The sequence below is a fragment of the Colius striatus genome, chromosome 5 (genome assembly GCF_028858725.1).
Source record: "Colius striatus isolate bColStr4 chromosome 5, bColStr4.1.hap1, whole genome shotgun sequence".
In the NCBI taxonomy this organism is placed as follows: Eukaryota; Metazoa; Chordata; class Aves; order Coliiformes; family Coliidae; genus Colius; species Colius striatus.
The window spans coordinates 47,700,906-47,722,708 of record NC_084763.1 but is presented as its reverse complement, the minus strand read 5'-3'; the positions used below and the strand labels follow the sequence as shown (position 1 = coordinate 47,722,708).

Below are 21,803 nucleotides of genomic sequence, written 5' to 3'. Positions count from 1 at the left end.
CAACAAATTAAACTGATTAAATTATGGTGTTCAAGTGCTGCATAACATCAGTTCACAATCCAAATTTTGGTTAGCACAACTAGCGAAGAACAGATTTTAACAGTTTGCACTGGTAAGGATCAAAGCACTTCATTTAATGAATGGGAGAGCCTTTGCTTTTTCAGCTTTGTGTACTCAAATACTCCCCATAATTTTCTCAGGATGAAGAACTTCAAATTGTATTGATAGCATTAGTGAGGAAATAAAGATGTGCATGTTACACACAGGCGGGTTTTTGGACTGCAATTTCAAGCCATACAATTACCATTCAATGCACTGCCTCTGCTAGTCTTTCCTTCATGTTTTGTTTCATACTATATAATTTAAATTTTAGGGTTTCTGGTTTTTGGGTTTTTTTAATTAAATGCTGCCTTCTGCCATCTGAAAGAAATGTAAAAAACGTAAACATTCCATTTTTTTCTCCAAGCAACAAAATGCACAACTGATTTATAGCTCTGTGCAAACTGCATTAATATACCAATGAAACATATTATTAAGAATTCAGTTACAATATATTCCAAATCTTAAGATATATGATATCCTTAAAGGGATGAAAAGTGACAGGTTTTGATCTACCCTTCGTAAGCATACCCTCTCATCAGAAGCAGTAGCTACACTTGAAAGAACTGAAAAATCACAAACCTAAACCGATACTCCTAATTTCCAGCAAAAGGAACTCACTAGCAGTCTCTCTGAATAGGGGCACTAAGGGTATGTTCGGGTGAGCCCCACTTCACCTCCTTGTTTTGTCACCCAGAACGGGAAGTTCATCTCTTATCTTGCAGTGCATTTTCCCACTGACACCGTTTGTAGAGGTACTAACTCAGGCTGCTTTTGTAAAAACAAACAAATAGCTGTCACACTTCAGATTACATGGCAAGTCGGCTGGAAGAGAGAGGAAGCAAACCCACTGGGGTTTAAGTGGGGCTGTGACTGTGGTAAATGGAGAAAGACGTGGTTCTCACAACAGTATCAGTGCTTGGTATCTATTCAGAAAGAAACCAGGACTTTCAAGTAATTAAAATTGGAGATCTGAATAGAGTTCACTGTAAGTCTGCCATTTATTTCACCAAAGTGGTAACCCAAACAGGGGAGTGCAATTGCATACTTTCACAACAGGGAGCCTACATAAATCCTCATGAATTTATATTAAAACTTGTCTTATATTCTATCAAGATGGAAGAACAAAAGAAAACAACCAACCCAAGATAATAAAATGCCAATGTTAATAGTGTCTATTGGGTTCTAAATACATAGGTCTGTGAGAGACCAAGCTACTTTTTAGGCAGTCCTGGGGGCAAGGATTACTGGCTTATGGGATGAAGGGTAGAGGAACAAAAAAACCCAATGTGTTAGCTCTAAAGTGAAATTAAACCCCATGAAGAGTCTCACAGAGGCTCTAACTAATCCTTCTCTGGGTTATCACAGACAGAGGAGGAAAAAATACCACAATGACTTCCAAGTATTACTTTCAGTTTTACACATTAGAGAACTGCAAATAGTTCATTAACCCACTGTTCTCCAGCGGGTTGTCTTGTAAAGTCTGTTTGATTATCCCATAATGGCATAGGTGCCATTTTTTAGGCCAGGACGATCTCTCCAGAAGCCAGATTCTCACAGGAATGAAGCTTTCTTATGCCACAAAAGGGTGACACTCACTGGAAAATAAGGATTTAAAATCTATTACTTTACATTTCTGAAACGTTACTGATTAATTAGGGAGTCCTGAAAACAAACAGGTCCCCGCTCTGCAATGCTTACAACCTAATCAAGTGTTTACAGTGTCTTTACCCATATGAGTGTCACCTTCCCCAGATAGCATGTCATTTGTAGGGCTCTGATGGCAGAGAGTAATAAACAATGAAGAACAAGGGATTCAGGCATAGGAAAACACTTCTGCATCAGCAGAGAGAAGTAAACAGAGGCAAGAGTGAAAAGCTTACTCGTAATCTTATTCAAACTAGGTTGTTAGCCTTCTGCACAGCTCTGCAGGTTTTAAATGTCATTGCTTACATGGGTTTCCAGTGCCATGGCCTTTGCCTTCATGAAGCACTCTTCAAGTCAACCTACACATCCATCAAAAATATTTCTTCATTTAAGAAATGAGAAATATCCTAGCATTTACAGGATGCATTACCCTCAGTAATAACCTCTATCTCCATCTCTGGGGGTCCTGGCAGTAAGAGCAGATTCCTATGCATAAGTGATCCCAAAAGACTTAAGAACACTCCTGTGACTGACACTACTAATAAAGAAGTTTAATATAGCTGCACAAGTGCCTTATTTTTTTAACAAATATTTTTCCAGGCAAGGCAATATAGTATTTCATAGCTTTCATGAACCATTCTGCTATTGCTCTTTTACATATTGTAGAAAAAAAGGATCTGCTTATTTCACTTTTTATATATTCCTATATTATATTAGAATGTTTCTTTCCAGTTTCTGGGACTCATTACTCTCAGGCCAATTTAAGCATAAAGATACTACTGAGCAAATAAAACTTTACATATTAATAAAATGCTCTCCCTTTCTTTTTTTGAAAAGCAGCAAGCAAAGTATGTGGCCTGACCTTAAAAACAGCATCTTGCCTCTTCACACTGAACAGATGACAGTTGAATCAAGTAAGATTATTTTAAATTCCCAAATATTCTTTTGACATAACTCGATTCCATTTCTGATAGAAAAGAAACCAGTTCATAAAGGTCTCCCTTCTAAAATGAACATTTTTTCTTTTTAATGGCAAAATGCATGCAAAAAGCATATGATTATGGTATTTATGTTTCCATTAAAATGTCCTCAGCAAACTAGAGGAGTCTAGCCTACTATTTTCAAGCTATTTAGATTTACAGCAGCACAGTGCCTATTTTATTTCAATTATTTTTCAGGACAATGCAGTCTTGGTGGGAAATGATTACAGAGTGACAGCTAGTAAATGTCCATTAGGAGTTGTCTCTCTACATACTGCTCAGCTATGGATGTCAGGTGATCCCTATAAATCCTCATTGTATAGCATCATTGTCATCTAGATGAAATACACGATTGATCAGTTGTTCAGCTTCACTTCTGTATGATGCTAAACACACTAGAGAAATTTTTCAGCTAAGCTAAAAGCTTTATCCACAAGAACACAGTTCACAAGACACCTCTTTCTTGAACTGTAAAATAAACATAGATTATACATTCCACCTCGATTTTGCTCCATTAATGCCTACTATGGTAAGTGAAAAATTTCTTAGCAGCCTATATCTGCAAGCTATCAAAACACAGGATGGAGCTCACATCACAAGGGCAGCTGATGTACATGCAGCTATACTGATCAACAATCATTCACTTTATTTATTTAGTTATTTATTTATTGCTGGAGCTTCGTTTCTTCTGAGCAATAAAATCCTTCTCTGTTAAGAAAGAGAATCTGCTTTAACTCTCTGGGATTAAGATCAGAAAACAAGTTCTTTCAGTGCTACTGGAGAGACCTGGTAAACTGGGTAAAGCAATGTCACTCACACATGTACAGTTGGGAAAGTCTCTAATGGGATTCCAATCTCTTTTTCCTTTGCTGTATTTGGGTATTATGAATCCATTTTCTAATTTAGTGAAATTGACAAACTATTTAATGCACAATCGTGCTCTGTTTTGTATTATCTGCAATTGTGGTGCTTGGGATATGTGTAAATATAAAATACATACAAGAAGGAAAATGAAGAGATGGGATTGCTAAGATTCTGTGATTCTGTGATTGTTTGTACACTGGTTTCAAGGTAGTTTATAAAATAACTTGGGGGACCTCTGCCTGACAGCTTGATAGCACCATCATTTGTTGAAGCCCTCTAATAGTTGCCCTCATAATATCCTTAAACTTGCAAAAAATAGAATGAAAATGTCTGTAATTCTGATGAGCAGTTTACATACTTGTCCTCCACTTTGTTATCATTCATACGCCATGACACAGTTAAACTTACATCGGTTGGTGGTATGGGTTGATGAAAGTAGGAGAGAAGTTGAAGGAATATTAAAGAATAACAAACCCTGACCAGGCCTCACACACAGGCGCAGTAATTCTCTTGCAAGTGAAGGAAAAATTTCTCATAAGTGTTCAGCAATGGTATGCAAACTATTACGGGGCATTTTGTTATAGACCTTTTTGTAAGAGACTTTTAAATAACCTTTTGGACATAGTTAAATGTCAAATTTTGTTTGGCACTAAGCACCAAACTGTAAAAGAAATAACATTTCCCATATAAACAATGCTGCTTTTAATATGAACGTGCTAAAGATCTGAGCCAGCCTGGCCATTACCAGCTCCTGGCAGTTCAGTGCAAGGGTAACGCGCTGTGAGTGATTTCCCTTCCCATGCACAAAGGCTGGAAGCGACTTTTTCTATTTCGGTAACCTCTGAAATATCCAGAGGAAAGGAAAGGGTGGCAGGGCAAAGGAGTAAAGCACACTGAAAATAGTGCTCACCACAGGTGAATGCTAATGTAAACAATATTTTACAGCTGCAGAACTGCAACCATTTCCCCTCGAATTTCTTCTAGCATTACCAGGATAAATCAGACTGCAGAAAAGGGAGTTCCCTGGAGAAGAGCCTTGTGAAGAGGCATTGGGATACCTGATGTGGAAAGGGGTATCATGGGAGATGCCAAGTGAACGGGAAAGGTCTCACAGCTGGAAAGGGATGGCAAGAAACAAATTGCAATGCACATAGAGTGAGGAGGAAGGTATCTTACAGAGAGACTACACAGTTAGCAAGCACAGCAGGCCTACATAGCCACAACTGTTTCTTAAAATGATGCTCAGATGATACTTTCTTAAGACATCTAAGATAAAGACTGTAAAACGCAGAGCAGCTGTGGGAAGATAGCTCAGCTGCACTCCAGCCTCTCCTGCTGAACATTACATGGAGTCAAGCTTCCAGATGCCCTTCACATAACTTGAGGAAGACTGAAAGCTGCTTCCTTACAACTGTTATGTCTCCTTTGTGCCCATTCAGGTGTGTTCTCTCAGCAATAGGCCCAAGGTACAGATCCAACTTTTGTAGGAGTTAAATTTGAGCCTGAGGTTGTGCAAGTTACTGCAATGTTACACAAAAACCTCCTGGAACACGGTGAGATTCACCAGCTCCACAGTTTGGCTGTTAATAAAGGTGTGGGGAGAGAGGAAAGAAAACTCCCCACAATAGACAGCTGACACCTTTGTACCTCGGAACCTTGAACAGCCACTTCAGGGCTCATTTACAGCAAATAATAATCTTTTGCTATCTGAATTGCCTATTTCTTTCCAGGTGTTTCTTGTTGAATGTGTGCCCCTTTATCATGAGATTGGGGACAGTACTAGTCCCTGACTCGCATTTTCTCCCTTTGCTCAAACCCATTGTGTGTGCTGGGTCTTTCCTTTCCTCACAGTGTGATCCAGTTGTGAGAAACAGGGTCCTCTGAGCTCCAGGAAAAGCCTAAATGTGCAAAAGTACCACACTGCTCTTCAGTCCTACCCTTATGATTAACATCAGATTCCCCTGGTACTCCGTTATCTTCCATTTTACTCACTCTCTCCCAGCTCTTTTATCAGCAATCACACAGTTAGCTAGGTCACGCAGGTCTTATATTTCACCGTGCCAGGTTTGCATCAAAGAACTGTTTTTTCTTGTTGATGTGACATTGATGCCATTCAACTCCAGCATGAAACACTGCCTTTGGTCTAACAAAAGCAGCCGTGAGAGTCACCACGAGGCAGCCATATCCAACCAAGCTATCTTGACTTCCAAAGGCACAAAACTGCTGAAATGTCAGGCATCTGGGCATATCAGGGCTAGTCAACATAAGATTAAGGAATATAAAATTCCAAGGGCATAGATAAAGTTGTCATCTTAAAATGGTTGTGCTTCCTTCACTGAAATAATGTACATATCCACAATACATAAATTACATTTATTTAATGAGAAGCAGATCTTCTATGCAGTGCATTATAAGAGAATAGTGCAATTGAGAAAATAAAAAGGCAGTTGTGGTACTGAATTTAAGTAAAAATTCTTGCATTTGACAATGCATATGAGATTTTCTTATTTGACACATTACAGAATACATTTTTACCCATCTTATGTAAAGGATGTTTCCAAAATAGATCTGGTGGAGGGTTAAATGCACCAATCTTAGTCCTCAATTCAAAAGAGTTTTAGACAATTAGCTGAACACTGTATAAAAAACTACTTTCCTTAAGACCAAATAAAAATGACTCTGTTACCACTTAGATCAGAATATGCAAGATGAACACCAGTCCTCATATAGAGTATACAGATCTCAAACATTACAACCAAAGACCCTGCTTTGCTCACCTAACTGAAAGTCCAGTATTTTTCTTCTGGAAAGAATAGGGTAAAAAACAAAACAACAAATGGTTGTATGATGAGCTAAATTAATAACCTCTGAATGCGTTAACGATACCTCCTGCACTAGGATTTTAGTGATAGTTTTTATAAAGCTGAGAAAATGCAGAACTACGAGATCATAGATGTAAGCCAAGAAAACAGATGTATTTTCATTGTTAAAGTGCAAAAAAGCTGTGGATTTTGTGTTTGGTTATTTCTACTTTATGTTGGTTTACATCCCTGTTTTAGCTTCAGGTTTTCAAATGAACGCAAAACTCCATCAACAGAAACCGGAATTTTGCCCATTTCAGCTTAAAACCCAACCATGATACAGTTCAGATAATGTAACCACAGGAAGAGTAAAAATCATTAAGCTACAGCCCAAAAAGAGAAAATAACTCACAATTCAAGCTTAGAGTTTACACACTTGGTCTACATTTAATCAAAAAGCTCTACTTGTTAAGACTGAAGTTCAGGACTCCAGCAGGACTAGAATCCAGGGAAGCTTTAACCCACTTTAACAACAGGAAGTTTCCAGAAATTTTGTAACTGCCACAAATAGGTTGGAAATGTCGTATTCCACAACGTATCAGTTAGAGCTCTGATAAATAAAACAGATGACGTTACAAGTTGGAATGTAATTCAACTGATAACAAAACGGTGACTCCGAAATTCCAAATCATCTGAAGAATGAGAAGAAAAGCAGTTGCTCTGCAGAAAATGTCTTTCATGTCTCATTCTGCTACAGTCTGATTTGTGTGAGCTCAATACTTTTCTACATAAAGGCTTTTAAAAAGCCATTAATAAAAATGCAGTTCTGAATCTCTAACTGATGTACAGTCATCTCCCTTGACAAAAGCATTACAGGGGCAGATTTTAAAAGAGCATATTGATTGATGTCTGGTGCCTACCTGTCTACAGGTGAAGACTTTGAATTCCGTGGTTTCTTCACTTGGGCATACAAGGCCTCCACTGTCTGCCCTTCCCGCGGGCTCTGTGGTCGGGTGCTCAGCATTATTGTGCCACTATTTGAAGAAGAGTCATAGGAAGCAATCCCAGCGTACATGGACTCTGCATCACAGCCAAACGTCCGGTTAAAATCCTGTATCTCTGCATAGTCACGTTCACGAGCTTGTTTCTCTCGAAATTCTCGAGTTTTTGCTTGAATTCTGAAAAATTAAAAGAAGGCTGAAACTAATGTTTCTCACCTATCGTTTGAAAGTAGCAGTTAGCAGACACTTTAGGTAGCCCATCTTAATGGAAATCACTGAAGTGTTTCCAGGTTCAGTTTGCCATGGAGCCTTAGGTTTACCTTGGATGTTGAAGCTTAATCAAAGTAATGCTACAATCAACACCGGTCTTTAAGGAACAAGTCTAATTATCCACTGTTTTTTTCACTCATTATTAAGTTAAAAAATTACTGACTATAGTTTTTGGTAAAGAGAGTTGACTTCTTGTTTCATGCATCTTAGCATGCCTCTGCTACTACGTCATTTGTCTGAGAGTGGCTTGACACCATTCACATTGTATTGTACTCCATCAGAACTGAACAGATTTAATGGTTCTAATGCCAGTATTTAAAGAAGAATTTTAATGTATTTACTTGAAGCAATACTGTAAGAACTGTACTTCAGAATTTCAAAACTTTATAAGGATAGGACGCACACATATATATTTATGCATGCATGCATGCAGTAAACAGCAGAAGTAGATTCTTATTTAAAATGTGCATCTTTTGTTTAAAACGTAAACAAATCAAATCTGGCATCTCTCAAAAGTAAGCAACGTCTTTTCAGAAAGTAACAACACGTGCCTTATGTTAAAGTTTCAAATGAAAGGTGACACTATTCTGGGATTTTATATCTAGGTGCATTTATTTAGCTGTATGATAAAAAGGGACAGATAAAAACAGATGACATTTAGGAATCTGACAAACACAAACTGAGCATGGGTCATATTTTCAGAAGTGCACAAAGCTGTTACTAAAATTTGATCTGAGCTTCAAAGTTTCTTTGGCGTTTTAGAAAATGTATCATACATACATGCACAGCAAACTGAAAAACACACCCACACCCCGCTCCCCATTGTCTCCCCAGACCAATTTAATGCTCTGTCATCTTTGCAAAATGAAGCACTCGGCTGCCTCCTCCCTTCCATTAGTAAAATGTGCTCCTTTTCTCATCTAATACAGCCATGGGTACACAGTTTGACAGCATCCATCCATTCAGACTATAGCTCTGTGCACCTCTGGTAGATGCCATTTTCAAAGACAGCTTGTTCACTAACTTTTAACAAGAGCAGCTTACTCAAAGCCTCTGTGTCTTCTGGAAACAGAAAAGCCTTAAAGTTAGGTAGCTTTGACATTTTAGAAATGTTCAACATAACCCTGTTCAAGATTAGCCTTTGCAAAAAAGGGAACACAAAGGGTGTGATTCAGGCTGCAGATAAAGACATCGGAATTTAGATGTCTGCAGTAGGTGAGGTCACGCCAGCTACGTGTGCAGCCTCCCTTTACAGTCCAGGGAGCTGTAAGTCATCAGACTCCAGAGTTAATGTGGCTGCAGTGCTACTCTGTGTCCCCCAGCATGAAAGGATTCACTCTATAGACACTTCTGATGCTGTTGTTTAGGGCTTCCTCAGGAGCTTGGATACTCAGCCCTGATTCAGATCCTTTATGGCCACCTGACATCCAGCAGGTAATACTGTTGGTCCGGTGTCTGTTCAGCAAGAGGGACTCCTGTAGGTCCTCGTCACATCTGAAGAAATGCTCTCTCTAACTACTTGAAAGGAAGTTGTAGTAAGGCAGGGGATGGTCTGTTCTCCCTAGTGACAAGCAATAGAACAAGAGGAAACGGCCTCAAGTTGCTCCAGGGGAGGTTCAGGCTGGATTTTAGGAGGAATTTCTTTACTGAAAGGGTTATCAGGAACTTGCCCAGGGAGATGCTGGAGTCACCATCCCTGGAAAGGTTCAAGAGATGGTTGGATGTTGTACTTAGGGAAATGCACTTATGGAAATGGAGATGGTTGACAGGACTGAGACAAAGGCTGGACTCAATGATCTTAAAGGTCTCTTTCAGCTGAAATGATTCTATGATTCTGTGATTCTATCTGCCAGCCCCGTGCTGACATCTCAGAGACTATGATAACTCAAATGACACAAGTCTGTGTTCAAACATGTGAATCCAGCCTTTAGCTGGTATGCAAACATCTAAGTGTCTTCATCAGATCAAATCCCAAGAAAATGGTTCTTCCCATGCTAACAAAGATCACTGTAACAAAAGAAGGGAAGATGGCACAGATAGACTGACCTATTTTTCCCCACATCCTACAAGTACTGATGAAGGAGGCTTATGGGATACAACTGATTGATTGAACTCCCTTCAACGGCTAGTGTCATCTACACAGACGGTTCAGTGATACATTTACATGGCTCAAGTTATACCACAGCAGAATTCCTCTTTTTATGTCACTGACTTGTGCACTATAACTCTCACTCATATTCAGTCAAAACAGAAAAACCACCATATCAAAAAAAGGGCAAATAGAAGAAATATGAGAAAGTTTAACTTAAACCAACATAAATGTTAATTTCTCAATTTTCCAACCTTATTGGTGGCACTTTATTTGAATAAGGAAAACTGAAAATAAAAACTCTAATACTGTTGAGCTAACAGCATATAAGGAAAAATGAAAATAAAAATTCTAACACTGTTGAGCTGATAGCATGTTCTTGCACAATTTCAGCAACATCAAACTGGAACTGGTTTTCAGATTTTGCTTAATTTACAGTGAAGGAGGACTCACGTTTAAATCCAAATCCCATTTCAAATTCAAACTGTGTTTCTGCATGGTTTTTTTTTTAAATAAAAAGACAAGTTTTACATTGTCCTACACTACAAAGCTGTACTTCAGAAATGCTAAAACTTTAATCACTTGGAAGGTATCTATGCAGAAGGAAAAACAGGTCTGAAAATGACCTGTAGTTGCTGATTCCTCTCTGCGGGTTTCACTTCCAATTTGTAGTCCTGTATTAATTATCCTGTGAATTAATGCATTTGTCATTGATGTTTGTGCTTTGAATGGGAGACGCAAAAGAAATCAGAAATTTCCTAGACACTGGTAGACTTAATTTTCATTTCAATGGTCAAGATATCATCACATACTAGAACACTGGCTGATATAAATATGAGCAAAACATTCATGTGTTTTAGATAATCAAAATTTCAGTGTATGAAATCTGCCAGTATGGCAACAACATGACACAGTCATTCAGTCAGAAGAAAATATTATCTGAATCGCTCACAAATCAGAATTACCTGGAGGTAATTGGTGATATTGGCCTCAGTGTACACTGAGTGCTATGAGAGATGTCAGTGAACTTTTGACCATGAATATCACATCACCTTCCAGAGATGCAGGCATGAGAGTCCCTCGTTTCACATTAACCAACTTTTCTCATGCATCTGCTTATAGCTTATTTAATGTTTAGATACAGTACCATTTTCAACAAGAACATTAAAACTTTCCCATGTTCAATAAGGGATACTTATTTCTGTTCAAGTGGGAAAGAATTGATTGTTGAAGTGTTATGCAAGTAACTGTGTCTCTATCCACCAGGAAAAAATTTAGAGTATTTTCTACAATTGCTAATATGATGTGTTAATACACAGATGTTTTTTTAAAAATCAGAGTCTACATGCACTAGCAATCATTCTGTTATTATATATAACCAAACCCTTTGCAGTAACATCTAGCAAAGGATAACTCTAATCTGAAACTAAAAAGATCTCTATCAACACAAAAAATGTTCTGACTTTTATATTTTCTATGCTTTAAGTTTAAACCACCGTGCAAGTCTTCTCACTTTCACATGACAAAAGTGTCTGTATTCTGATTACTTAACAGATTTATGAATATTGTTTAAAATACAGCTTTGGTTTTGACTTCTCAGGACATACTGCATTTAAACAGTATATCTCCAAACTTAAAGAAACCAAATGACCAGGGAAAAATATGTAGACATATTCTTGAAAAGAATAACAACTCTCAACTGAATATTGCACTATGTCTTTTGCAATTATAATAGTTTTTATCTCTGAATATATTTTTATATAAGAACTTGAACTTAATGTGACTCTTTTTTGTTGATCCCCCTCCTTGTGTGTGTATGTGTGTATAATATGCATGATACGGCCTAAATAATCTTCAGCACATGCTGTTTTAAATACCCACACAAGAAATGCCAGTTCAGACTATTGTGGGAAAGATTAAAATGATTATGTAAACACAGTGTGCAGCACAGATGAGAACCTGGAATTTGCTCAGCCCTCATCAGCAATGCTCACGCTATTGAAATTCAGAATCTGGAGAAGTGTTTGACCATGGTGCTTTGGTTTCAACAGTGTGGATACGTGTGTTAAGCTGTCTTCACTGCGTTATGTTCCTTCATAACATTGCACAATAAAAATGCGAGTGTCTGAAGTTTCAGATCAGCTAATTTTGAGGATTTATGGCCTTCCCACGGATTTTGTGTGGGTTTAACAATGATAATAATGCGTAGGATTCATCTTAATCTTTCCATTTTCAAAGAATTCTGCAAAAACTGCTAATCAATTTTGCAGTGTTTAAATGAAATTGAACTTTTAAAAATACAAAAGCTATCCCAAGAAGTTTCTAAACATTTCTTGCTGAAGTGTTAATACTGAAAATGTCAACAACATACTGTCGTGCTTTTGAGACTCAAATTATGATGTTCAGCACAGTATAAACTAACCTCATGCATTTGTGTGCCATTCAATTCAAAAGCTAATGATAGCTGCTTCAAATGACAATATTATTAGCTGCAGAACTTCCTATAATTGTTAGAAGAGCTTTTCATTGCAAGCTAATCCAGTAATGATAGACATACCCATTGTATAGTGATTCCTACGCAAGCGAAACGGTGGTCACAAAAGTACAGGGAAAGCTTAAGTGCTGCTGTCCCCAGCAAACAGCAGCCACCTCATACCCTTCCTCAAAATTCTCTGAGTGAGATTCAGCTGTGAGAGGAAGGTAATTACCATTTTAGACACCTAAATTTAGGTGTCAGAGTATGTTCTTGACTCTCAGAAGAGCTGGTCAAAATTCAGTCACATCAGGCAGCTGCCTGCAGGGTTTAGAGAGAGCTCAGTCGAACATCTGTGATGTGGCCATTTTAAGGTTGAAGCCAAACTCTTGTCCAGGCTCTACCAACTGTGTTGAGTACTGCTCTCTTGATCACAAAGGGCATTTAGCCATGTAGCTCACATGTGGATACTAAATAATCCACTCACACTCTCAGCCAAATGTTTTCAGCAGTTCTGTCTGAAATAAACTTTTTTCTTCCCACCCCCCCCACTCCCCCCCCCGCCAGCAACAGAAGACTCAAATCTGTGGTGCTGGCAGAGCTGCTGTGACTAAATGTGAATAAGCAAATTTGGCAACAGAAGACAAGTCAAGTCTAATTTCATGTAGTGCTAAAAGTGAAATAAAAAAAAATACTCCCAGTCCCATGGGAGCTTCAGTCTCCTTTGTGGGACTTTTTCATATCAGTGATTTAGATTCTCGCCAAAAAAAAAATCACCTACTTATCTTAATTGATGAACACAGCATGGGAAGGATATTCATGGCTGGTACATTACATTTGCTGTTGCAATAGCAGCAATGTCCTCCCCTAAGAGTGGAAATGAAGCTGGCTGCTGCTTCTGGTGTGCAATTGCTTGGTCAATTCAATTAATTCTCCTGCTGCTGCCAGGATTCAGCTATTGCCCTAGTGATACTCCACACCCTCATCTTTTCCACCGAGGCTCACTCATTTACAAAAATCACTATTGAATGTTTGCAGTTCCACATATGTGAGACGGCTGACAATGTTTATTAAGTATGGAAACAGCATTATGTAAGGACAGAAGCTAAATGACAAGTCATTCGCCGCTGCCAGTTCTCAGTTCCTCTGCCATCAGATTGGCATGCGTTGGGATGATGGATTGAAAACAGAGAAAAAACGACACATTTGTAAAGCCAGTCAGCTTGTTTAAGTTTTTGAAATGAGATGAACACATTCGGTCCAATTTTTGATGGATATGATTTGTAATAAAGAGGTCAGGAGGTGCGTTGGGCAGTAGCCAAATCTTGTCAAATTTGTGCCCTCCTCCCCTGCTAGTGAAAAATACCTTGCAGGCACAGTGCGCCAGCAACTAAACCAGGTCTTGCTGTTTCTCCTCCCCCTCTCCTCTACTGCCTTCAGGGCTTTAATGACCCTTTTTCTAATTTTTGGCAATCAAGTCAATATGGGAGTTTGTCCTCTCCTGTATTTTTCTTTGACCTTTGTCTGGATCCAAGCAGAATTTTTCTGACAACCATTCTTCTAATGAGGGTACCTTGATTATAGGCATTATTGTGATTTCCCTCTGAACCAACATATGACACTTAGCTTTTCTTACCATGATTAGAGCTAGTCAGTTATCACAGTTATAACCACCTCTCAGCAAAGCCATCTGCTTTCCTGCGAACTCATTCTAAAGGATCACTGTAAGCCATGGATAATCACGGGCAGAAATAATGGTAGCTTGTAAACAAGGGAGACACCTCTTCTTTCTCATTTGTTCCCCCATTCCATTCAAAACTTTAGTATTTCTTTTTAAAAAGTCAGAAAATACTACTAAATAAATGTAATTTTTAAATTGAAAAGCTGGAGACTGCTCTTTTTCAAGTCACTAAAAGAAAAATATGAACAGTTCTTCCTCATCTCCTGTGTACGTACATGTGAGGCAATCTGACTGAAATACAACTATCCTCTGATCTTTGAATAAACACACACAAAATGTGGTCAGCTTGCTATGGATAAGCACAAGCACACAGGGACAAAACCAGAAAGGCCAAGACACAATGTGAAATAAAAGTAGCAGGGAACTTTAAAGACAACAATAAATCATGGCGTGATTGCATTAGCAGTAAAAGGAAGAGCAAAGAAAAGGTTGCTCCCCTGCCCAGTAGTGAGCGAATGATATTGACAGATGATGCTGGGGAGACCTAAGGCTTGATGGGTTTGTTTTTTTCTTTGCATCTGTCTTCACTGAAATGGTTGATTGCAAGCAGGTGGCCAGTACAATTGATACTGCCACCAATAACAATAAGATCTCCAATGTAACAAAGCAAAGTAAGTAGCTAGAAAATGGTTAAGCTAGTTGAACTTCACTGGATGTACACAATTGTCTGAGGCAGCTTTTCCAGTAACATTTGTTGGGGATAGGTGAAAGACTGAAAAACTAGAAAAAGTAAAAAAAACCCTGAGAGACAGACTCACCAGTTTAACTTCAATCACCTTTGAAACCAACTACTGGTAAGCACAGAGAAGATAATGGAAGAAGCAGTAGCCACCATAGACTTATCAAGAACAGATGTGGTCAAGTAAGTCAGATTTCCTACTACAGCACAGTAATGTCCTTGTGAACCCAGCAAAAGCAGTACATCCCAGGTTGAGCAAATCAGCTACAGGATGAATGCAAAAGGTTGAACCAGGCAGTTCCTACGGAGTATCTATAAAGTAGCTCTTACGAATTCAGTCACATAGATGGATTGAGACATTTTCTACATGAAACTCTCTCTGAATTTACTCTGGGTTTTCATTATTAACTAGGACACTATTCAGTCTGCAGAAAATCCAAATGAAGGAACTTTGGAGGAAAGGATTATCATTTCAAATGTTCTCAAAAAGCAGAGTGGGCTTCCAAAACAGAATTAACTTCCAAAACAGCAACTGGAAGGAAGTTCACATAGTTGGAATGATTAAGCACACCAGTTAAAAGTAGGGGGAAAATCTGTGAGTTTCCTTTTCGGGGATGGATCTGGAAGTTCTACTGAATAACATACTCACGAGTCAGCAATGTCAAGCTATTAGTCAAAAGAAAAACAGTGAGGACATAACAGCAATGTCTAGACACAAAAGGAAGAAAATAGTTTTCCATCTCTAATGCAAGTATTAATACTATTTAAACTACAGCAAGAGTAACTGAGACTAGATACTGCAGGCAGGGGTACTTTCTAATAAAAAGGTAGTGGAAAAGGTTGCCATGGAAAGCTGTAGATTCTGTCATTTTAAAACAAAAAACATCCCACCGAGGATAAACCAAAAATCTTGCAGGAATGGCATACCCAGAGATCCTACCTTGGAACAGTGACACAATCTCTCTTCTAGATCTAGAATTCTGTATCTACACAGAAATTTTACACACATATATTTCCTACATATTGGTTCTACAACAAAGAAACAACAGGGACTAGATAACTGGAAGGAAAAAAAGCAGCTGACCAGCATGTTGAAATTAAAGAAATGCATCTACACAATCAGGTAATCTTAAAGTCATGATCTTTTTCTCCTTCAACAATCACAGCCTATCTGCCAATTAGAATATGTGATGGTACTTATTGTCTCCCTGAACTTCCCCCTCTCCTCACATCCCACATGCAGAAGAGATGCATAAGAATTTAAAAAGCCTTTACTGAGCTACAACCCAGCAGGGCTGTAGGGTTTTTTCCTTTTTTTTTTTTCTTTATAAAAAAACCCAAGGGAGATAAAAGTGATAAGGTGATTACTGTAAGTGCCCTAATACATTAAGATAATATGCTCATTTTTATAAGGGCTTATATTTAAGAAGGCAGCAAAATACAAATGAAGATGTAAAGGAATGAAAAAATGCAGGAGAGACAGTAAATATTATGAATATAAGCAGGTGAAATGCAAACATCAATTTGAAACCAAGTGACACTGTTGAAATTAAAGGAGACATTAGAATAATTTCCTCTAAACTAGTGGAATGTCTCATTTATTTCACCCCTACCTTTCCGTATCCCCCAACCTTCTTGATTCATCCACCATCTTTCCAAATGAAGATACATTCCCCTCAGCAGAGTACCTCAAAACTGGATCATGGAGTAAACAAGTAAAAAACCTTGCTTATACTGATTTTAAAAAATCTATACAATACCACCTTACTTACATTTCAATGGAGCTTTTAGTCTACTTTGCAGTTACCAGTCTGCAGCATTCCAGGGTGGAGAGTATGTCTGCTGTGGGTTTTTAAAGGGTATGTTTTAACCAAATGTGAATGTATTGGGTACATGGGCAGTATAGGTCCTCTCATCTCCAAAACAAACATTACTATGATTGTATTTTTCTCTCCTTATTTTCATGTCTGATTCAAGGGTCAGTGATCCCAGCAGTGGAGGATTACCCAGATGGGCAACTGGGACTATTATCCTGCTGGGAACCATGTAGAATCAAAACACATCATTGCTGTCTGTAAGCTAAATGGAATTTACTTTTTCTTTTGCATTACAAAACTGGCCAGAAGAGCAGATCTTTAAACCTTTGACAAAAGATCCCTGATCATTAGATTAACTTAGTTCTTATCTCCTGTTTAGCCCTTATGCTGGACTAAAAGAGAAGGGAAGCACATCATGAGATTAAGCTGCTGCTGAAATACAACCTGGGGAGAGCTCTTGCTTCCATCCCTCCTCACATTAAGAATACTGGTTTCCTCTCTTATGCAGACTTTTCTGAATAATTTTTTCCTCTGGTTTTTGTTTTGATTTGTTTAGGTTTTTTTCCAACTGGAGAGCAGTGCTAGAAAGCAGTACTAGTGGATAACATCTGAATTCTGCAGTTAGATGTGTCAGCTGTTCCCCTATGTGCAAAAACCAAATGACACGGGCATACAATATATCAAATGGTCCCATACATCAAATCAGTCATTCCTAGGTACTTGCAGGCAGTAACCAGAGGTCCAGCTCCAACACTGTTGTCAGTTGGTTGAGCTGAGCCTATCTAGCATCTACACTTCTCTAGTTGAAGTTTAGTAACAAAAGTGGATATAAATTTCTGCCACTAGCTCTGCTTCAGGTCCATTATTCTATGTTTCTTACATAGAGAGTAGCCTAACCCTCAGGCTAGAAAATTACACAGTCTGAAGTGACAAAAAATAGACAATGAAAAATCTCACAACAAAGCAAGGGATTATGTGAATTTCATGCACCAATGTTGAAAGAAAAGAAAAAAAAAAAAAAACCACACCAATCCCATCAATAGATAATGTAAGTCAGTACCTTTGCTCAGGACTCACAAATTAGCACTCACAACACCTCTCAGGATTCACTTCTAAAACCTCACCAGGTTACAGTACTGAGCGAGAAATTTACAGCATGGCCAGAGACAGGTTTCTTAATATCCATTAAAAGGTTTGTTCTAGTAAATGGTTACAAATTTAAAAGTTCCAGCTGTGGTGCAGAGGGGGAACCTATCTGTCTGCTGTGAATATATCATTAGGTATCTTTTCGGTTAGTCAAATACTAACTGTTTAGTTAGACACTGTTGTGTCTAAGAAAAAAAAAGGAGTGGTTTTAGTGCTTGATCTTAGTGCAGTCTGGAAAATCTGATGGGTTTTCAGTTCTGTTCAATTCAGCAACAGTAAGTTCAGTAAATCATAATTTATGGTACAGCTTTTTTAATTCTCAAATAAATATTTGCTGCAGCAACTCTACCACTAACAGCACAGTTTATGGGATATCAGAAGACATGCTGCTGCCTTATCCTGCTATTCTAAAGTGAAATACAATGTTATTGACACCTTTAGTTAGAACAGAAATTTCTAAGAGCGTGCTGAGCTCACATCTACAAGACAACCAAATCTGCAACTCAGAATATTATACAGATCACATAAATTATTTTTAAATACGTTGCCAGGGACTTGGCTAGACCTTGCCCAGTACAATGTCTTGAACTACTGTTGAGAAATAGCAGAGAAAACATACTTTTAGCATGATGTCTTAAAATCTCTATACTTAAAATATATAGCTGGGGAGGTGCGTTGCTTTGCTTAAAAAACTGCATCAGCAATTATTATTACACAAAAGTTTCAGTTTACATATCTCCTGAAGTCAGTATTTTTACAAAGTGGAACTGGTCTGAGATGTATTTCCAAAAATCAGTATTCTCATGCTTCATTTCTGTGTTCTCTTACAAAAATTACTGTCATTGATTTGTTTTCACATCCTGCACCCTCATCCATTATGTAAAAAAACACTGCCAAAAACAATGTTACAAATCTCAGTGAAACTGGAATATCCCTTGACAGGCAGACCTCATCTCAAAGTAAGTGAGAATGAGAAACACATTGCTCTGATTTTCTGATTCACAGAGGAATTTTTTCCCTCCTCTCTTATGGGTTGGGAATGGGGTAGGAGCTTTATCAGAAAAGATTTTACACAAGTAGCTTCAGAAAATGTTTATGGTCTGAATGTTTGCAGTAATAACAGATTTAGAGGTAATAGTTCTTATGAAAGCTGTTAAATGGCCTCAAAATACAGCAGCAGCAGCAGCAAAACTAAAGCTGAACTTTTGCATTATTTTAAAGATACAGATTACACTTAGGCTATGTAAGAAACAAAAATCCCCTCCTTATCTCAGTATGTAGTCTTTTCTCCTAAAAGTAAGATGAAACTGCTTGATGAAAATATTTTGCTTAAGGGGAAAAAAGTTGGGGTTTTCCAATAAAAATATTATGGTCTCTCTGGGAAATCTGGAAAGACACCAAGAGTGTCCTGCTGTTCAGCCCCCTACTCCATCTGATACTTTAACAGTTCCAGATGGCCTTTACTACAGGATGGCCTCCCCTCTATTCTTTTATTATGACCTTTAGGTCACAAATTATCTATAGGATGCTGCTGTCATTCTGTAAGACACTGTTGTATTCTTTCATCTAAAGAATAAAGATGCCTAACATTAAAACTCATCTCTGTAGGCTGACCTTCCAATGATGATCAAAACAGACAGTTATTCCAATCAATGTCATTGCTGGAGAAAATATGTTTCATTTCTTGCAACGCTGACATTAAGACACTAAGGCACGGTTTTAAATCAAATCACTTTTGCAATTCTACTTGGTTAGAGAGCATAGCATGTTATACTCATTTAAAATATAAAAAATATTGCTGTAACAGTTTCATGAGTTATACTGCTTCAAAGGATGTAAACTTCACTGATAGCAGGTAATAAAACTTTATGTACTTTTTATTAATTATTTGTCTTTATCATCATGAATGGAACACACTGAACTTGCGTAGGAAAATACAATAGTCCTGATATACTAAATAAAGTGATAAGGTTAATTTCTTTCCTGCTGTCAGTAAATTCATGTTAGCAGTCTCTCGTCAGCTTGACATCAATTAATGATTTTAATTCCAGACTCTTGTCACAGTACTCACCACCCTTTCGTCTAATTAAAATGGATGATGCATGATGAAGGGAAAACACAAGACTTCTGTTCTTGTTGTAACATTTCTATTCATTAGTATACTTTTACAACAAAGGGCTTGTGACTTTAATGGTACTACAGAAAGATGAAGAGAAGTTTATTATACATTGGAGATAAAGACCCTTACACCCTCAGGAAACATATAATACAGGAAGCGTTTTATGGAATGACCAAATCCTTTGGGAAAAAGAAATCGATGTTATTTTAACTACTAATGAACAGACTGAATGTTTCCCTCTAAATTTAGGAAAAATCATTACGTGAACAACACCCACTGAAATTGTAGCCTTGTTTACATTGACACCTAAAAATGTTGTCAGCCTACTCATTGATCTCCAAAAGTAACAGTGAATGATCCAGTACAGAGAGGCCCACCTCCCCAGAGAGCACTTCTGCCTGACCAAGAGCCTTTGGCATCTCTCCCCCTCTCCCTGTGTCGCCTCATAACCTCCACCCCTCCAAAGCACCTCCCCAAGCCCAAAACAGGGTTTGTGCCGCCGGCCAGGCGGGCGTTAGCCCTCACCCACACAGCCCCCGCCGGGCCTGGCCACCGCCGCGCCGGGAGCTCCCCCTCCCGGCCCTGCTGCCTGGCCCGGCCGGCATCTGCACAGCCGTGGATAACGGAACGCTAAGGGCAGAATAGGGCGACCTAATTCCCTTTGTGGCCTAAAGAAACAAAAGGTTATGTTTTCCAAAACTGAAAGGGGGAATGCTAGCAAAGCAGGAATTCTCTTTTCCAGGCGGTAACTATCCATATGGCCGTACGAAGCGCAGCTTTCTCGGATGGGAAGAAGCCCCCAACTCTGAAAGCCCTCAACTGACCTCTCTGTCAATCTCCCAGCTCTTGGAGTTTTCTTCCAAAATGTTTCTCCTCATCTCCTCAAGACTGGTCCTCATAGTACAGGTGTTTAAGCACCTGATTTTGCATCCATTCCAGTGGAAGTTGAGGAAGAACATAATACTAAGATTGAAACACTTTTATGGCAATTCAGAGATTCATAAAACATAACTAAAGCTATCAAGCCAGTCTGACCAAACAGAGAAAATATTCTGTAAACTCTTCTTTCAAGAGGAAGAAGTGCCTCTAGAGGCAGATTAAAGCATAAGCACTAATTCACCAGATTACATTAGAATTGCAACTTTCATCTTTCAAGCATTATCTGGCAGTAAATCACACTGGATACACCTGCATTTCTTGAAAATTTCACAAAGTATGTTTATTTGATTCCTCTGTTATCTACTAGCCGGGTATAAGGAGTAAATTGTTTGGATTGGGAAGCACTTGTTTTACCAAAGGAAGTCTGTCCAAGGGCTGGCATGCATAGCCTTGCCATGCAGGTGACAAGAACTGCATGTGCTCAAGCTGAAGAAGAACAGAACACAGGCAAAGATTTTTGATTTGTTGAATATTAATTTTGTAATCAACAGAGAGCTGCAGGGGGGAAATAAAAAACAACCAAAAATCAACAAAACCAATCAAAAAAGAAATCCAAGAAAAAAAATCCAAGGGTGAAAGAGGAAGAAAAGAAGGTATCTGAAACTGCTGTTAGAAGGATATATCTCTCCAGCATGGGCCACAAAAAACAGAAGACAAAGGCAGTAGTTTTTCTGAACAGTTCTATCTTAATTTCTCCTAGAAGACTATACTATAAGAGCCTTGAAGAAGTCAGAACCACAGGTCTATCAGAAGACTCTGGAAGTTATAGAATACCTTCCATAACAACAACAAGAAGGGTCCAGAGCTGTTTTCTCAGTCTGTGCAAATGAATGTAGCATCTCAATGATATCTGGTTTTACATAGCCCAATAATGAATGAGATGATAGCACGGCAAAGAGTGGCTCCAAGCTAGCATATATATATGTGTGTGTATATATATATATATATATATATATATGTGTGTGTGTGTGTGTCTGTGTGTGCGCGCGTGTCTGTGTGTGAACCAGCTGTGGTCTGGCACACAAATAAAGCTAAAAGAATTCAGGTCTTAGAATCACAGAATCATAGAATGGTAGGGGTTGGAAGGGACCTTTAGAGATCATCTAGTCCAATCCCCCTGCAGAAGCAGGTCCACCTA

The 21,803-nt window shown here is 38.4% G+C and overlaps 1 protein-coding gene across 11 annotated transcripts in view; it reads right to left on the bottom strand.

The window, feature by feature from the left end:
* Positions 1–21,803, bottom strand: part of PARD3 (par-3 family cell polarity regulator) — a 453,311-nt gene that overhangs the window by 91,204 nt on the left and 340,304 nt on the right. For 10 of the 11 annotated variants that reach the window (XM_061996551.1, XM_061996556.1, XM_061996554.1 and 7 more), the window contains one exon: positions 7,312–7,569. In XM_061996551.1, coding sequence (XP_061852535.1) covers positions 7,312–7,569 — 258 coding nt within the window. Of the gene's footprint in view, positions 1–7,307; positions 7,570–21,803 lie in introns of those variants that run through there. The other variant, XM_061996562.1, reaches the window with a different exon arrangement.